At 41.6% G+C, this 16,514-nt stretch overlaps 3 protein-coding genes across 3 annotated transcripts; 2 read left to right on the plus strand and 1 right to left on the minus strand.

Annotated features, from left to right (window-relative positions):
• The first annotated feature begins 490 nt into the window (after positions 1 to 490).
• hoxa10b (homeobox A10b) lies at positions 491 to 2,680 on the plus strand. Its single transcript, XM_030782530.1, has 2 exons — positions 491 to 1,265; positions 2,406 to 2,680. Exons 1-2 carry the CDS (start codon positions 491 to 493, stop codon positions 2,678 to 2,680), a joined length of 1,050 nt encoding a protein of 349 aa, XP_030638390.1.
• A 3,247-nt stretch (positions 2,681 to 5,927) lies between these two features.
• hoxa9b (homeobox A9b) lies at positions 5,928 to 7,814 on the plus strand. Its single transcript, XM_030783278.1, has 2 exons — positions 5,928 to 6,477; positions 7,579 to 7,814. The coding sequence occupies exons 1-2, from the start codon at positions 5,928 to 5,930 to the stop codon at positions 7,812 to 7,814; spliced, it is 786 nt and encodes a 261-aa protein (XP_030639138.1).
• Positions 7,815 to 11,869: 4,055 nt separating this feature from the next.
• LOC115819778 (GATA zinc finger domain-containing protein 14-like) lies at positions 11,870 to 15,547 on the minus strand. The gene is made up of 2 exons (XM_030783279.1): positions 15,543 to 15,547; positions 11,870 to 12,905 (listed from the first exon to the last, which is right to left on the minus strand). Exons 1-2 carry the CDS (start codon positions 15,545 to 15,547, stop codon positions 11,870 to 11,872), a joined length of 1,041 nt encoding a protein of 346 aa, XP_030639139.1.
• Positions 15,548 to 16,514: the final 967 nt, after the last annotated feature.

Here is a 16,514-nt window from a genome sequence, read left to right on the forward strand (position 1 = left end):
ACCTCGTTCATTCTCCCTTGACAGTGACAGTCACCAATGATGCGCTTAAAGTGTTGTTTTGGGCAAGGCTACTGCAATCGTAAATGTTTACAACTAAGATCCCTCGCGCTGGTTATGTTCTCTCTCTCTCTCTCTCTCTCTCTCTGAGTGTGTGTTTGTGTGTGTGCCCCCGCGCGAGCTACTCTTAAGCGTTAAAAACGCGAGGGCGAATCTGTGTTTGAGCGGTAGCGTCGTTCCTGAATGCAGACAGAATGAAATGCGTCTGGATTCCCCCCGTTCCTTCCTATTTTCCATTTTAATTTGGGGTTTAATTCATGTTTACCCCCTTTTTTACAATTCAAAACCGGTGTGTCAGTAGTGGATATGTCACACTACAATTACGTGCATACAGTGGGAGGAGTCTCAGTTCTAGTTGCATCGTAATTGGCTGGTAGCTCCCTCTGAGTTGTACGCTTATCAGTAATTAGATTCAGCATGTTTTGCACAAGAAATGTCATCCAGAAAGGGTTATCTTCTTCCGCCGTCACATTTTACCACAAAGATGTCATGCTCTGATAGCCCGTCTGGAAATTCGTTCTTGGTGGATTCCCTGATCAATGGGAGAACGGAGAGTAGTGGTTTGTACTACCAAAGTAGCGGTGTGTATGCGCCGCACACCTCCGATTATTCTTATGGACTGTCTAATTGTGGCTATTTTTCTGGACTCAAACGCACTGAGACCACTTCTCAAAATATTGTCTCTGCAACCGGTCCATATGCACAAGGAATGGAAGCCTGGCTGGACACGTCGAGGTCTTTCCGTGTAGACCAGCTTGGCAGTGAAATGACTCCGCGCTCCTTTTCGCCCAACATAAAGGAAGAGAACTCCTACTGTCTATATGAACCGGAGAATCAATCGAAAGAGGACGTAACCGAGGATGTATCTTTCTCTCCCTCAGCCTCGCGCTCGTGTCCAAGTCGCAACAATGGCACTGTGCCAGTGCCTGGTTATTTCCGCCTGTCTCAGACCTACACATCTACATCGAAGACTTTCCTTGAAGACCAGTCGAGTTCTGCCCATTTCTCTTTGCGGCGTCCAAACCGTTGTGACAGCTCTCACACGACGGCTCCAGTACAGATAAACAGAGCTGCGCTCGAGGAGCCAGTGACCCGCGCGCCCTGCAGCCCGACAGCAGATCAGCATACTCGGGAGTCGTCCGCTGGTGCCACATCATCTCCTGAACCCCGAGACAGCGGCGCAGACAGTCCAGAAAAAGCCAGCAAAGGTGGGCTCCCGCTATCCTGAAACAAACTATGGCAGAAGCTTTAGACACAGAACCCCAAAAAATATTCCATTACCCACTACGCTTAAATTATTTGAAATAGTAGTTCAATCTCTGGTTTCATCGATTTTTCCTTTTTAAAACTGCATATTTATTTACGTTCACTATTTGTAACAAGGACATCCAGATCCGTTAATCGGCCCAGAACACTTTACACTTAGGGTTTAAGTCTTACAGTGAACCATAACCCCACTCGCGTGTAAACAAAGACGCAGGACTTCCCTTTCCAACCTCAAAATACATTTAATTTGGATATACATGTTCATAATTAAATCTAACCAGGGAGCATGTTGAGTGCTTGCCAGATACGCTGAGAAAAAACTAACGGTCAAAGTGAAGCTTAGTGGACTGCAGGAAACCGTGGTGTGTCTGGGTAGGTTTACACACAGCAGAGGCAGGAATATTGGTCTGGGAATATGGTAAAACTGTTTCAATAAACATATTTCAAATGTTTCAACATGTTTCATAAGTAGGGTAAGTAAGTAGTTTCCTTTGAAACACACGGTAAAACCTATGCTTTGTGCGATCCTGCACCGTCAAATTCTTTCAAACCGAAAACGCGTTGATAGTTATGCTAGTTCTGAAGAACCTTTAGTGATTAGATTGCTGGATATATTAGCATGTTTTTGTGTGTTTGTTTGTCAGTATGTTTTTATTTGCCTGTTTGTTACCTAAAATTAATTACAGACCTGTCATCTTTTAATTTAAACTATGGGCAAAAGGCTATGATTTTTAAAAATAGGCAACACACTAAGCTTTTTAAAGTAATAATAAATTTACTTCTAAGCAGCGCAATGCGCTCTATAAATAGATCGGCATACATGTCTTGTAAATTAGTAATTGTGATGTATTGAAGTATTTATATTACATATAAAAATAAGTAATAAAGTGAAGAAATAAGTAAAGTAATAAGCAATAAAAAAGAAAAAAAAAAGTATTAATGTGGTTTCAGAAAATCAAATTCGTAATGTAAAACAGTACCCATAGGTTTGATGAAAATTCTTAATTTAATTAGCTACATAAGTGTGTCTAATTACACAAAGGCCGCCATATACTGATTCGCTTTCATATTTTTTTCAACAGGAGATCCGAAAAACGAAAACACAGCGAACTGGCTGACCGCAAAAAGTGGCCGAAAGAAACGTTGCCCTTACACTAAACATCAGACGCTGGAATTAGAGAAAGAGTTTCTTTTCAACATGTACTTGACACGGGAGCGTCGCCTGGAAATCAGCCGCAGTGTTCACCTGACAGACAGACAGGTCAAAATTTGGTTCCAAAACCGACGAATGAAACTCAAGAAAATGAGTCGCGAGAGCCGTATTCGGGAGCTGTCGACCAACTTCAGTTTTTCATGAGGCCCTAGCGGAGATCTGTTTTGGCGCCTTTCCATTTACATCTCCTTCCGCGTGCGTAGGCTTTGTTTGACCGCTGGATATTGTATTGATAATTTATTGTATCTGTCATTACATTGTTGTTTAGATAACGATTTTATTAGACGATTTTTGGTGATCATTTATCACGATTATTTAAAAAAACTGTTCAGAGCAGTATACTGTATAGGAAAGCAAAGAAACATGTTTGCTATTTCACAGGCAGTTATTGTATATAGGCGAATGTAGGCTGTTGTAAATGTATTGTACATAGCAATGAAAACTTTGCATGATATTATATCACTGAGGACTAATGTGTGTTGTTTTATATGATAACTTTAGAGCGAATCGGAATTCATATTTGCATATTGTGCTGGGTCAGAAAGTCCTCTGTTAAAAGGCATGTGAATTCCGGCTAAACACTCCTTTCAGAGGTTTACAGATGTTTTATAGTTACACGCGCGATGGGGTCTCTTATTTCATGTTTTCACAACATTTTAATATGACTACCCTCGCGCGAGCGAGCGAGAGAGAACTCTGAATTAATTATTCATATTTGACATCGCGAAATAAAGGGCAGTGTGTATTAAAACGTTCTGGCTTGTGTTGATTGACTCTCGCCTGCTGAAATAACGTGTTTAACTGAGATTTGTTTTCGGCTCCACCAAGTATGACTTTGAGGACAATTTGAACTGAAAAAGGAAAAAATATTAAGACAATTTAAGGTTATAAATCATCTTAGACCATTTGAATTAACTCAGTTTGTCTGCTCCTAAAAGTACTTGTCCAAAAGTTGTGTTTACTCGAAAAAAATGAGTTGGTTTATAATTCTACAGTAGCCTGACATGTGTAGACAATGTAAAAAGTCGCAGTAACTGAAGGGCTAGTCAGATACTGTCTGTTTTACGGCCCTCAGGAAGCCACACACCGCCTCATCGCCTCATACAAATAACAAATGCCTATGAAATGGCGAACCACACAGTGCTAAAGTCTTTTGCTCTTGTAGTATTAGAGGTAAATATTTTTTGAATGGCACGTATGAATGTACTCTGTTTCTGAGAGGAATATTCACTTCTTTACATTTACCACTGTCAAGTCACAAATACAGCCAGTAATAAATAAGCTACCACAGAATACTGACTTCACTGAATTCGTTTCTGGTCATTCACGACACACGCGCGCGCGCGCGCGCGCGCACACACACACACACACACACACACACACACACACACACACGGGGAGGTGGGAGGGGGCACGAGGAGGTGACTTTGTGGATTAAGATATCAAAACAAAACAAAACAAAAAAAAACAAAACAAATGAAAACAAAAAAGAAATCTAATAAAATTACTGTGAGCTGTCACATCTTAGAGCAGGAGCGCTTCTGAAGCTTATTCGAACCATATCCGTACCTTTTTCCTGACTAACTGAAGGGTACAGTTCATATATTTGAAGTCACCACATACCCGAAGACAAACGCCGAATTAAATTTGATCAAGGGACAAAAGAAAGAGGATTGTATTAGGTCGCCCACTGTCTTACAGGACGCGGCGACAAGGCCTTGGTTACGATCAATGCACTTTGGTCAAAGCTGCGCGTGAACATTTTTAAGCACATCCTCATTACCGGATGCTTGTGCAGCGAGACAAAAGCTTTTATTGGCGATGTTCTGAGTAGATAGGTCTGGGCATCAGGAAAAACAGCCCAATGACCCCCGCAGTAAACACAGTCTACTATAGCACCCCTGCCGACGTCACTTTCCCTCAGAGAGTTTTAAGAAGGACAAACGGACTCTTAATGGCCCCCACAGATAATTGAAATTTCTGTTTTTTGTTTTTTAATGAGGGCACGAAGTCGTGATGTCCAGTTTCATCAGAGAGCCGCTTCGTTGAAATTAAAAATATGACAGATTTCTCTCATGAAGGGGCTAGGCTGTGTGTACAACTAGCACAGAGCTTTTCATATATAACACTGTAGTGTAATGGAAGGCACGACCATAGCTTATAAAAGTCCTTCAGATGTAGCTGTGGTATTTCTTGTAGGCCCAGTGACCTAGTAAAACTTTCAAAATTAAACCGAAATTCCTCACATAGCCTAATTTATAATATAGTCCTGTTGCCGAAAATGTACGGGCTCACGCGTTACTCTGACGCTGTAAACACAATCAGATATATTCCTATTAAAATTCATTTATTTGAGCAAATATTACAAGCGATATTTAACGTTTTTTATTATTATTATTTATTTACAACAAAAATACATTAGTGTAACTGAGATAGTATCGGTAAATCCAAAACAAACGCTTATATACTCCTCTCTGGCCTGTGTCTGAGACCACTTGTTTTGGCTCCGAAAGTCTGAGACCTTCCTTAGCCCTCAAATGTTCATACAGCAGTGGGAGCGGCATGGGACAGCAGATACGTAATGTAAGTACTGTGACGTCAGTAAGTAAAATGTAGTACGCGAAATTCAGATTTTAGTTACAAAAATGGTTCTGTGATCAGTCCAGAGGTGGCTGCCGTTTGGCGGTGACAGACCGAGTGTCTGAGTGGTGACAGACAATAACTGACAGTAAATCTCATCTTAGTCCTCCCATGACACCTGCAGTCCTGTATAGCTCACATGTGGAGCATGTAGCGATTTTCTTTATTTCTTAAATATGTTTGCACCATTTTATTTCCACACATTCTACCTGTAAACATTTTGTGGGCCCACGGAATATGCCTTCAAAATGGAAAGCTAATCAAATCGCTAATTTCATAAGGTGAGAAGGTTACTCACTATTTTAACTGACTGACTAGTATTTTTTCATCTTTGTTTCAGTTTTAGTCTTAAAATAATTGAAGCATTGACCTGAAATCCAAAGGCCAAGGCCAATCCAAACTAGATTTTTCCAAGCATTAAAAATCTTCATGTTGACATAAAACGTGTTTTTAAATTTGTACAAATTTAACTGCACTTATAAAGTCAGATCCTCTTTCATAAAAGCATATGGCTTTGTCATTAAAAATATGACTTTAAAATGGAGGCGGTTGGATTGTGCGCCTGGCCAAGGCAGTATTTTGATTGTTCTCCACACAGTCACGTGTTTTGCGCTACCCAATGCGATCTCCGCTGTGCATCGATTCATCAGGGGTCTGTAGTTATTACATTTCCCCTGAAATATTTCACAGTGTGTGTGTGCACGTTCTGTCACGTCTGTGTGTGTACGTGTGTGTGCGTGCGTTTGGTGTAATGTCGACGTTAGGGACACTAGGTTACTGCACTGACTCGCACATTCCGCTCGAGAATGATGATCATCTGGCACCCAGGTTCCCATCCGGCCCCGGACCGCAGCAGCAGACTCGCGAGGAGCTCAGTCTATCTGAATATGGCGCGCAGGAGCCGTACCTTTTCCAGCCCAAATCGGCTATTTTTGGTGCGTCATGGGGCCCGTTGTCCACACCAGCGCAGTCTTCCACGGGCCCCACGTCTGGAGCATACCACCCGTATATACATCACCCATTCACGACAGGGGAATCCGATGGAATGTCTGTTCGTTCATGGGCGTTAGAGCCTCACTCCCCATCCGTGCCTTTCGTGGGATTATCGACCGACATGCATCTAGATATCAAACCGGAGCCACTGGTGGCAACTGGCGAGTGTGTATCGTTTGAGACACATGCGTTAACAGCACCGGGTACTGACCAAAATACAGCAACGGCTGAGAAGGCGTCAAACGGGGCTGCTTTTTCCAAGTGCACAGAGGAGAACGCAACGGAAACGAAGCAAAAGCTGGACCCCAGTAAGTTGGACGCGTTTTTCTGTTTTCTGTAGGGAGCTTTGCACCCAAACAGTTTGGCTACATTCTCAAAAATATGCTGGCTCTCCTAATGGGCTATATAACAGTTACACAATGATTAATTAAAACAAAAGCATTTCAACAGAGAACACAATTAGTGGGTGCAAAAACTACATACCTGACGTCAGTTCCACAGGCCGTGAACACAGACAGAAGTCAAGTAAAATATATGAAGCATTAACAAAAATCGTTTTTTTTTTTTGGCTTCATGTGCTGCCTCCATATAAAACCACTAAACCCTCTTCACAATCTTCAAACCGTGGTCGCATGATATGAATTTGCTTGATGCGGGCATTCGCTGGTATGTTCGTTACAATAATTATCCGATTATCAACGAAGCCTTTTGAAAGAATAAAACTACAAAACAAGAGCAAATCTTTCCTCTTAGTGCTGTGATGCTGAGTCTGATTGAAACAAATGCGCAAAACGCCAAGGCCATGTTTTACCCAGGAGCAACCAACACTTTCATCATTCTCATTTACACAATACACAACCAACACTTTCATCATTCTCATTTACACAATACACAACCAACACTTTCATCATTCTCATTTACACAATACATTTTCGTTGCTGTTTTGTTGATACATAACTATTGCTGCGTGAATAATTTTCCCTGATTTGAGATACCATTTGTAAAACGTGTTTTGGTTTAATCCATTTACATGTCGTTATCACGAAATAAAGCCGTAATTGTTGTCATAAGAAAGCAACACGATTTACTTACTGCGCTGTGTGCATGTCACACACTGAGGCTTTTGTGTTTCCGTCTTTTAAAGATAAATTCGTTATGAGAAAGATACCCTCATGTAAAATACAGTAGCCTACTCTATATTTAAATCAAAAAGTCAAAATGGGCGGTGTTCTAGCCACACTGCTGTGCACACGTCTGCAACGCAGAATACGGGACTGAATTGATCGTGTTTTGCAAGTTTTTTCATTTTAGGCGGATTGTTCATTTTGGGGCCATAAAAGTGACCACAATAAAAATCGTAGCAGATATAATGAAGAGCTCTGTCTTATTTTCCGAACCCCTTCTTTCAGACAACTCTTCATCCAACTGGCTGCATGCGAAGTCCACGCGGAAAAAGCGCTGTCCTTATTCTAAACACCAAACGCTCGAACTGGAAAAGGAATTCCTGTTTAACATGTACCTCTCCCGAGAGCGTAGATACGAGGTGGCAAGACTCCTAAATCTCACCGAAAGACAAGTCAAAATCTGGTTCCAAAATCGTAGGATGAAGATGAAGAAATGTAATAAAAAACAACTGAAATCCTGAAAGACTGAAACCCACTGCAAAATATCACGTACTTTACAGTCTCATTGTGCCCTGCACGCTTATCCACGGCGGTTTGCTTTTCAGGCCTCTGTCCTCTGGTCAGATTAAATGGTGAACCTGCGCTTATCTTTGATCTACCTTTGGATTACATATTTAAAGAATTTAATTGCACAAACATTTTGCATGTTTCGAGGTAAACGGACATCGCGCTCTTAATTACTGTGTTGTTAGTGTAGTTGCTGTGTCTCGTGTTTGTTATCCGGGATTTTTGATGGTGAAAAACTGAAATCTGTTTTGTGGAGTAATCTGATATTTTTTTTGTTGTTGTTCAGATGGATGACCATTTTACGGAAATGCCCCATATATACTTGCTGGCTGCATGAGATGAGAAAAAAAATGTTTGTAGTTGTGTTGATATTTACGTGTAACTACCTAAATGTCTTTAAACTGCCTACCGTGTTAAGAATCTGAGACTTGTTAAGAGATGTTCCTGTTTATGAAGTTTGTCGGAAGGTACACAAGTTGTTTTGTATGAAAAAAAAAGATGCTTGAACTCACCATTTTCTGTTTTTGTTGGTAAAAAAAAGACTGTGACGAATACCTCATGTGTTCATTGTTAGTGCTTCTCTAACGGACTACTGTCTGTATATACTGCAAAATAAAATTCTGACAAAATAACGCATGAATGCTATTCATGCATAATGAGGGGGGCTGACCGGGGAGAATGATCGTATCTAGTGTTCTCTTTAAAAACTGCCAAATGTTCATCAGTGACAAATACTTGGTTTTGAAAGTCATATTAGTCATGAAACGCAATAAACCGCAGCCAGAGCCTTAACTGTTTATGGGGTGCAAAGCGATTGAGGGCGGACACGAAGCGACAGTTTGGACGCTACATCTATAGCAGTACAAAAATAGGTGCCACATTGAGTCGCTAAAGTGGAGCGTTAGTAATTGTATATCCGCTGGTCAACCACAAATAAAGCTAAAAAACACTATTAAAACATGAAAAAATATATCTTCTCTCAGTCAGCCCCTCTCTCTCTCTCTCTCTCTCTCTTGTTCGCTCGCTCGCTCGCTCGCTCGTTCGCACACAGAAGGAGGGGGTGAGGGGTTCTGCTTTGCTCGCTGTAACCCAGATGGACCAGCCTTCAAAGGCTCCATTCCAGACAGCTCCCATAAAACTCGGCCTGTTGTACTGTCTGCTTTTCTCCGTTAATTACTTTACTACTGTCCAACAACAATCAGAATGTCCCAGAACGTTTCACATTCCAGCCATTTGCTCCACTGAGCAAAAGCCCGCCTCCTTTTTTAATAGTGTTTCCTTTCGTTGGTTTAATCTCTGCCCAATTGTCTTATTGTTTGGTCATTTCAAAATAATTTTAAAGTTCCCCACTCTTACTGAGTAATCAGTGAGAATAATTCTTTAAGAAATATGAATTCATGGATCAGAGTGAATTAGATTGGATCACGCATACATCCTGTAAGAGACGCGGTCAAAAACGAAGCAAACTTCAAGCAATCACATTAAACAACCTCAGCTCTAATAATTCAAGTTCTGACATCAAAGGGTTTTTCTACAGCTAACCTTGGAGACCCGTGCTGTCACTGCTGATAGCAGCCAGCAGGGGGAAGCAGAGTGACGCCTTAACCGAACCGTGGCTTGCTGGTATTTCTTTTAAGCATTGAATTATCGCTGGCCCCAATTAATTCTCGTTCAGTCATTATTCTAACACATGAAAGACAACTGGATCAAAGAATTTTAAGATCGGAAAAAAATCTGAATAATATCTCCGAAGAATTTCATATTCTCTTCAAGAAGGCTAACGAAGATAGGCGATGCTACATCGAGGAATCTTTTCTTCCACGCTCGAAAAAAACGAAATAAATGATTAAGGTTAAGACAGCTCATAGTTGTGAGTCATAGCGTATAGTGGTAAGGCATGACGGATTGACAGAGACGTTCGGTATATAATCCCGAATATCTAGGTAATTGTTTAATACTTGGGGTGTGAGGACGTGGAGTTTACAGTATTAAATCCATCCTTAAACCATTTTAGTTTCATACAGTTTCTTCTGATATAGCTAATTATCACAATGCCATGCAAAGTGACATATTCAAGGGCAACTGTTAGTCAGAGCAGGCTTTATCTCCTTTCTAATCAAAACTACTCTCCAGGTTCAATATGTATGTTTAATGTTTAATCCTGTTGGATTTGTCTATGTATACTCACAGGGTTTAATGTTTAATCCTGTTGGAGCTGTCTATGTAATACTCACAGGGTTTAATGTTTAATCCTGTTGGATTTGTCTATGTGTACTCACAGGGTTTAATGTTTAATCCTGTTGGATTTGTCTATGTATACTCACAGGGTTTAATGTTTAATCCTGTAGGATTTGTCTATGTATACTCACAGGGTTTAATGTTTCATCCTGTTGGATTTGTCTATGTATACTCACAGGGTTTAATGTTTAATCCTGTTGGAGCTGTCTATGTAATACTCACAGGGTTTAATGTTTCATCCTGTTGGATTTGTCTATGTATACTCACAGGGTTTAATGTTTAATCCTGTTGGATTTGTCTGTTTATACTCACAGGGTTTAATGTTTAATCCTGTTGGATTTGTCTGTTTATACTCACAGGGTTTTGTCAAAACCACGGAAACACTTGAGAAAATGAGGATACAAAATATACAGTTGGTTGGTCATACAGCAGGTTGGTCATTTAACAAAGGTACAGGTCTCTGAGTTAAGAAATGAATATCCCACCATGCTAAAGACCATGACTAAGAATCTGCAACACTTGTTTTGGCAGTCAGGCTGCTAGAGGAGATCTCAGTAAGATGAACAGAGATGTGGTAGTTGGGGTGTATTTGGTAGCAGCTTCAGGAATGTCCAGCTAACTGATATTTCAGGACAACGCGTGACTAAGGAGAAATTAGTACTCAAATCTGAGGTAAAGACAACCAGGGTAAGCTATGGTTCAAACAACATACTCTGCGACTGCTATATCCATGCACTTACTTCAGACGCAAGGCAAAATAGATGAGCAATTCTAAATCTGTTTAGAAGAGTCCGGGGTACCAGCAGGCAGATTGCTCAAAAACATTCCTATTGAGAACTTCACAGGCACCGTCTGGTATCTGTTTGTAAACCCATTAGATGCCTGTCTGTAGTGATTTTGCTGTGTGTGCACACAGTGCAGTGATGGATGAGATGTATGCATGTGGCATGTTTGGGGGTTAATTGTAAAAGCCACAGTGATTCTGAGTGATTGCTTTTGTGTGAGGTGGAGCACCTCCATCTTAATGGGAGCGCCCCAATAATCCAGGCCAAAGCTCAGTGCAGTGGCTCTGATTACTGGACTAGCTCTGGTTACTGGTGTAGCTCTGGTTACTGGACTAGCTCTGGTTACTGGATTGGAGCTGGTTACTGGAGTAGCGCTGGTTACTGTAGTGGTGCTGGTTACTGGAGTAGCGCTGGTTACTGGAGTAGCTCTGGTTACTGGAGTAGCTCTGGTTACTGGAGTGGTGCTGGTTAGTGGAGTGGTGCTGGTTACTGGAGTGGTGCTAGTTACTGGATTGACGCTGGTTACTGGAGTGGCTCTGGTTACTGTAGTGGTGCTAGTTACTGGAGTGGCGCTGGTTAGTGGAGTGGTGCTGGTTACTGGATTGACGCTGGTTACTGGAGTGGTGCTACTTACTGGAGTAGCTCTGGTTACTGGAGTAGCTCTGGTTACTGGAGTGGTGCTGGTTAGTGGAGTAGCGCTGGTTAGTGGAGTAGCGCTGGTTACTGGAGTGGTGCTACTTACTGGAGTAGCTCTGGTTACTGGAGTAGCTCTGGTTACTGGAGTGGCGCTGGTTACTGGAGTGGTGCTGGTTAGTGGAGTGGCGCTGGTTACTGGAGTGGTGCTAGTTACTGGAGTGGTGCTGGTTAGTGGAGTGGTGCTGGTTACTGGAGTGGCGCTGGTTACTGGAGTGGTGCTGGTTACTGGAGTGGTGCTGGTTACTGGAGTAGCTCTGGTTACTGGAGTGGTGCTGGTTAGTGGAGTGGTGCTAGTTACTGGAGTGGTGCTGGTTACTGGAGTAGCGCTGGTTACTGGATTGACGCTGGTTACTGGAGTGGTGCTGGTTACTGGATTGACGCTGGTTACTGGAGTGGTGTTGGTTACTGGAGTGGCTCTGGTTACTGGAGTGGCTCTGGTTACTGGAGTAGCTCTGGTTACTGGAGTGGTGCTGGTTACTGGAGTGGTGCTGGTTACTGGAGTAGCTCTGGTTACTGGAGTGGTGCTGGTTACTGGAGTGGTGCTGGTTACTGGAGTAGCGCTGGTTACTGGAGTGGTGCTGGTTACTGGATTGACGCTGGTTACTGGAGTGGTGCTGGTTACTGGATTGACGCTGGTTACTGGAGTGGTGCTGGTTACTGGAGTGGCTCTGGTTACTGTAGTGGTGCTGGTTACTGGAGTGGTGCTGGTTAGTGGAGTGGTGCTCGTTACTGGAGTAGCGCTGGTTACTGGAGTGGCTCTGGTTACTGGAGTGGTGCTGGTTACTGGAGTGGTGCTGGTTACTGGAGTGGTGCTGGTTAGTGGAGTGGCGCTGGTTACTGGAGTGGCTCTGGTTACTGGAGTGGCTCTGGTTACTGGAGTGGTGCTGGTTACTGGAGTGGCTCTGGTTACTGGAGTAGCTCTGGTTACTGGAGTAGCGCTGGTTACTGGATTGACGCTGGTTACTGGAGTGGTGCTGGTTGCTGGAGTGGTTCTGGTTACTGGAGTAGCTCTGGTTACTGGAGTGGTGCTGGTTAGTGGAGTGGTGCTGGTTACTGTAGTGGTGCTGGTTACTGGAGTGGCTCTGGTTACTGGAGTGGTACTGTTTAGTGGAGTTGTGCTGGTTACTGGAGTAGCTCTGGTTACTGGATTGACGCTGGTTAGTGGAGTGGTGCTGGTTGCTGGAGTGGTTCTGGTTACTGGAGTGGCTCTGGTTACTGGAGTGGCGCTGGTTAGTGGAGTGGTGCTGGTTACTGGAGTGGTGCTGGTTACTGGGGTGGCTCTGGTTACTGGAGTGGTGCTGGTTAGTGGAGTGGTGCTGGTGATGTCTAGTGATCCCACACCCTGTGAAGACCCTTCATGATGATGTTTTTTTTTTATTTCTCTACTTTTACTCACCAGTGTTTCCTTTATTTTTAACTGGCTGTGTTTCCTTTATTTCCACCGAACTGTGTTTTATTTATGTGGATTAAGCTTACTTTTCTTCTTTTTTTAACCTGTGTGTCTTTATTTTTATTTACCTGTGTTTTGAAATGTTATGTTTACTGAAACAGTATTATAATACAACTGAGGTCATTTTGGATTTTATTTCAATGACATTATTTGGGCCTAATTCTACAGTATAGATGTATTATTGTGAAAAATCATCTTAAATGGACCTTTGACCAGAAGTCTATTACCAACATTCAATTCATCTTCTGGGATTTTACTGTAGCATTTTCAGTACATAGGAAATTAATTGCTTTTTTCTAGAGTTTAATTAAGTTCATGACTAGACTCAGTGGAAATGTTAGACTCAGATGGTAAGAGTGACACCTGCTGGATGATGGGAAATCTGTTCTCATTCATAAATACACTTGAGGCCTAGTAAGCAAGACACCCTCATACACATTCATCTTCCATCCCCCCAACACACACACACACACACACACTCACTCACACACTCACTCACCTATGTTTAACGTCCCAGAGGCTGTATAGCTACACAGTTGGGTGTCTTTTTAAAATAAACACGAATAAACTGACCTTTGTTTTGGTTCACATTTCTCCTGCCTCCCTACACCTCCCACTCCCAGCCCAGAAAACGAATACACAGGCTGCCCTTGATCTCAGATTGTGGTGATTAAAAATGGTGACTGCCAGATATTAAAATGTTGGAGTTATGGAGTTATGTGTAATTAACTGATATGATGCTAACACCAACTGATCAATCCAAAGACTTTGTCTTTCACTCTGATTAGACAGTATTTGGTTGACATGGTAAAACAGAAGATATTGGGGCTGATGTTGTCCAGTTTAAGTAGATCCTGTCCATGAGCACAGTCACCATTAGGGGCAGTATTGAGCCACTGAGCTACATGAAGAGCTGGACACATTAACTTGTTCAGGCAATTGGTGAAGTTGTGCATTTTGACCAGTGATAAAAAAATGTTCTTTTCTCAGATAAGAAGGAACTGTTACATCAACTAACAAAGAGAGAAGAGTTTAGGAATCGTTTCAGACAAAGCCCCTTCAATTAAACTTTTTTCAGTTGCTTTCACAATGCACAGATAGGTTGAATATCTCAAGTGAGAAAGTAGCCTTTCGTACACACACACACACACATGTACACACACACACACACACAGCCACACACACATACACGCACACACACGCACACTCACTCACTCACACGAAGAGGGAGAGAAAGAGGGGGGGACACTCACATAGAGTGAGACAGATAGATAGATAGATAGATAGATAGACAGATAGACAGATAAATAGATAGACAGATAGATAGATAGATAGATAGATAGATAGATAGATAGATAGATAGATAGATAGATAGATAGATAGATACATACATACATACATACATACATACATACATACATACATACATAGTGCAAAGTTACTGAAGGAATCTATGTTTTATTGATGTCATAATCATCTTTTTCATGTTGTTTGTGGTTGAACAATGGCTCTGTACTTACTGACAGAAGTGTTGTGAGAGAGTGCAGATGTTTCATAGATTCATGTCTGATTATGAATCATGATCTTGTGATCTTCACTACTGAAAAGTTAATAGAATTATAAATATGCAATTTAAATGAATTCTGTTATGGATTTGGAAGGAGACATATTAAAATCAATAAGAAAGAGTAAAGCTGAACTGCGCTAAAAATGCACTCTTGGGCTGACCAAGTTGTTTTCCTTGAGTCAGATGGAAACTTAGAAGCACACATGCATTAGACTTTAGCATGGGCCTCTTCTCTGTGCCCTCTGACCTTCTGACCTCTCATACATCAAACTGTAGGTCACCTCTGACAACCTCAGGCAGAATGGCGCGTAAAAAAAAAACTCTCAGAAACGGAAAATCAGCACCTGGGCTCTGTTCAGCATTCTTAAACACGGCATTGGTCCAGAAGAAGCTAGATTAAGTGGTCTTATTTGGTGCTGTGTTTGCTTTGAATTGTTGTGTCCAATTTTCATCTCTCATTTAGTTGTGACTGCGCTATGCCGTTCATCCATGGCCTTGAAATGTTCATTTGTACATTATTTTTCTTTCATAATCCTAACAGCAATGTAGGCTAAAATAAAGAAGACATTAGCAGTTTTGTTAGACGAAGATTTATGATGTCCATGCTGAGATCGCCTTCATTTCGCTAAGCAGAAAGATGAGCTGTATACTATAAACTATATTATTACTATTTTTGCATCTAACGCCAGATGAGTTCAGTAGAAGAATAATCCATCAATCATCGGAACCTAATTATCTGGGATCAAACGTAAGCCGCAGGTATAATTTGTTTTAAGAGCTAAATGTTGTAGAGATTATTTCGGTCTAATAAGGCAAATAAACCTATTGAAGATTTGTTGGAATTAGTAAGCATATTTGCCAGTCTGCGTGTATAATGACCTCTGTCCAGACCAGAGATGCTAATAACTCGACCGGCGTTGGATCTCAGTATAGCCAACTTCATTACGTCATGTCCCAACCGGCGGTAAAGTCCATGCACGGCACGGTAAAGTGGATATACCCGGAAATGACACACACCTTCTTCAGAACAATGCGTTGCGTGGGGATGGTTTAAAACAGCGGGCACTGTGTGAGTGTGTGTGGGTAGAAACTCATCCATCACAGTCCGCTTCTGAGTTACTGCAGACGCCCCCACTCCAAACACACACACACACACACACACACACACACACACACAGAACTAATCGTCTGGTCATTATATATTTTCGTACACAAACAAGTAGATCATCACCAGGAGTGGGCATCGTACTTACACCGAACAGAACCTGACTTCAATTCAATTTAATTTTTATTTGTATAGCGCGTGCAAGAAAAATTGTCTCAAAACAGCTTCACAGCGATCAGTGCTTAAACCCCCAGTGAACAAGCCCAACCTAACTTAACCTAAACGCTCCCGAATACATGTGTTAGTCTGTTTTTATTGACTCCTGTTTGTCTGAAAGCCAGAACAGTAGATTCTTATTCCGCTGATTCTCTGTACGCTCTGCTACAGCGGACCGAATTTTTCAAAATGTCAAATGGATCAGGCTTCTACTTCATAAATTATTCCGGCGTTTACAGGCTGAAAAACAAAAAAACAAAAAACAAAAAACACAGCACCTGCTTTCCTTAATACAATAACAAAGCCAGTGAATGATAATGTTTTATAGATAGTAATTGGTAATTTATTGACAAGCTGAATTAAAACATATTTCATACGGTTAATGAATTAGGCCTAACATATGAGCGGTATAATAATAATAATGATAACAACAACAACAACAACAACAACAATAATAATAATAATAATAATAATAATAATAATAATGATAATAAAATCCCTGTGGTTCATTGATACCATACACAGCCGGTCGGGGACTGAAATTGCTCACTTTGCTCTTTTAGGAAGAATTACCTTTGACAGGTTTTATGGCCTTGT

The sequence above is a fragment of the Chanos chanos genome, chromosome 8 (genome assembly GCF_902362185.1).
Source record: "Chanos chanos chromosome 8, fChaCha1.1, whole genome shotgun sequence".
Classification (NCBI taxonomy): domain Eukaryota; kingdom Metazoa; phylum Chordata; class Actinopteri; order Gonorynchiformes; family Chanidae; genus Chanos; species Chanos chanos.

What these genes read in the sequence shown, in the direction of transcription:
- hoxa10b (XM_030782530.1), top strand. Translation starts at nt 491, where the DNA reads ATGTCATCCAGAAAGGGTTATCTTCTTCCGCCGTCACATTTTACCACA. An exon ending in TCCAGAAAAAGCCAGCAAAG is followed by an intron (nt 1,266 to 2,405) that starts GTGGGCTCCCGC and finishes TTTTTTCAACAG; the next exon opens with GAGATCCGAAAAACGAAAAC.
- hoxa9b (XM_030783278.1), top strand. Translation starts at nt 5,928, where the DNA reads ATGTCGACGTTAGGGACACTAGGTTACTGCACTGACTCGCACATTCCG. An exon ending in GAAGCAAAAGCTGGACCCCA is followed by an intron (nt 6,478 to 7,578) that starts GTAAGTTGGACG and finishes CCCTTCTTTCAG; the next exon opens with ACAACTCTTCATCCAACTGG.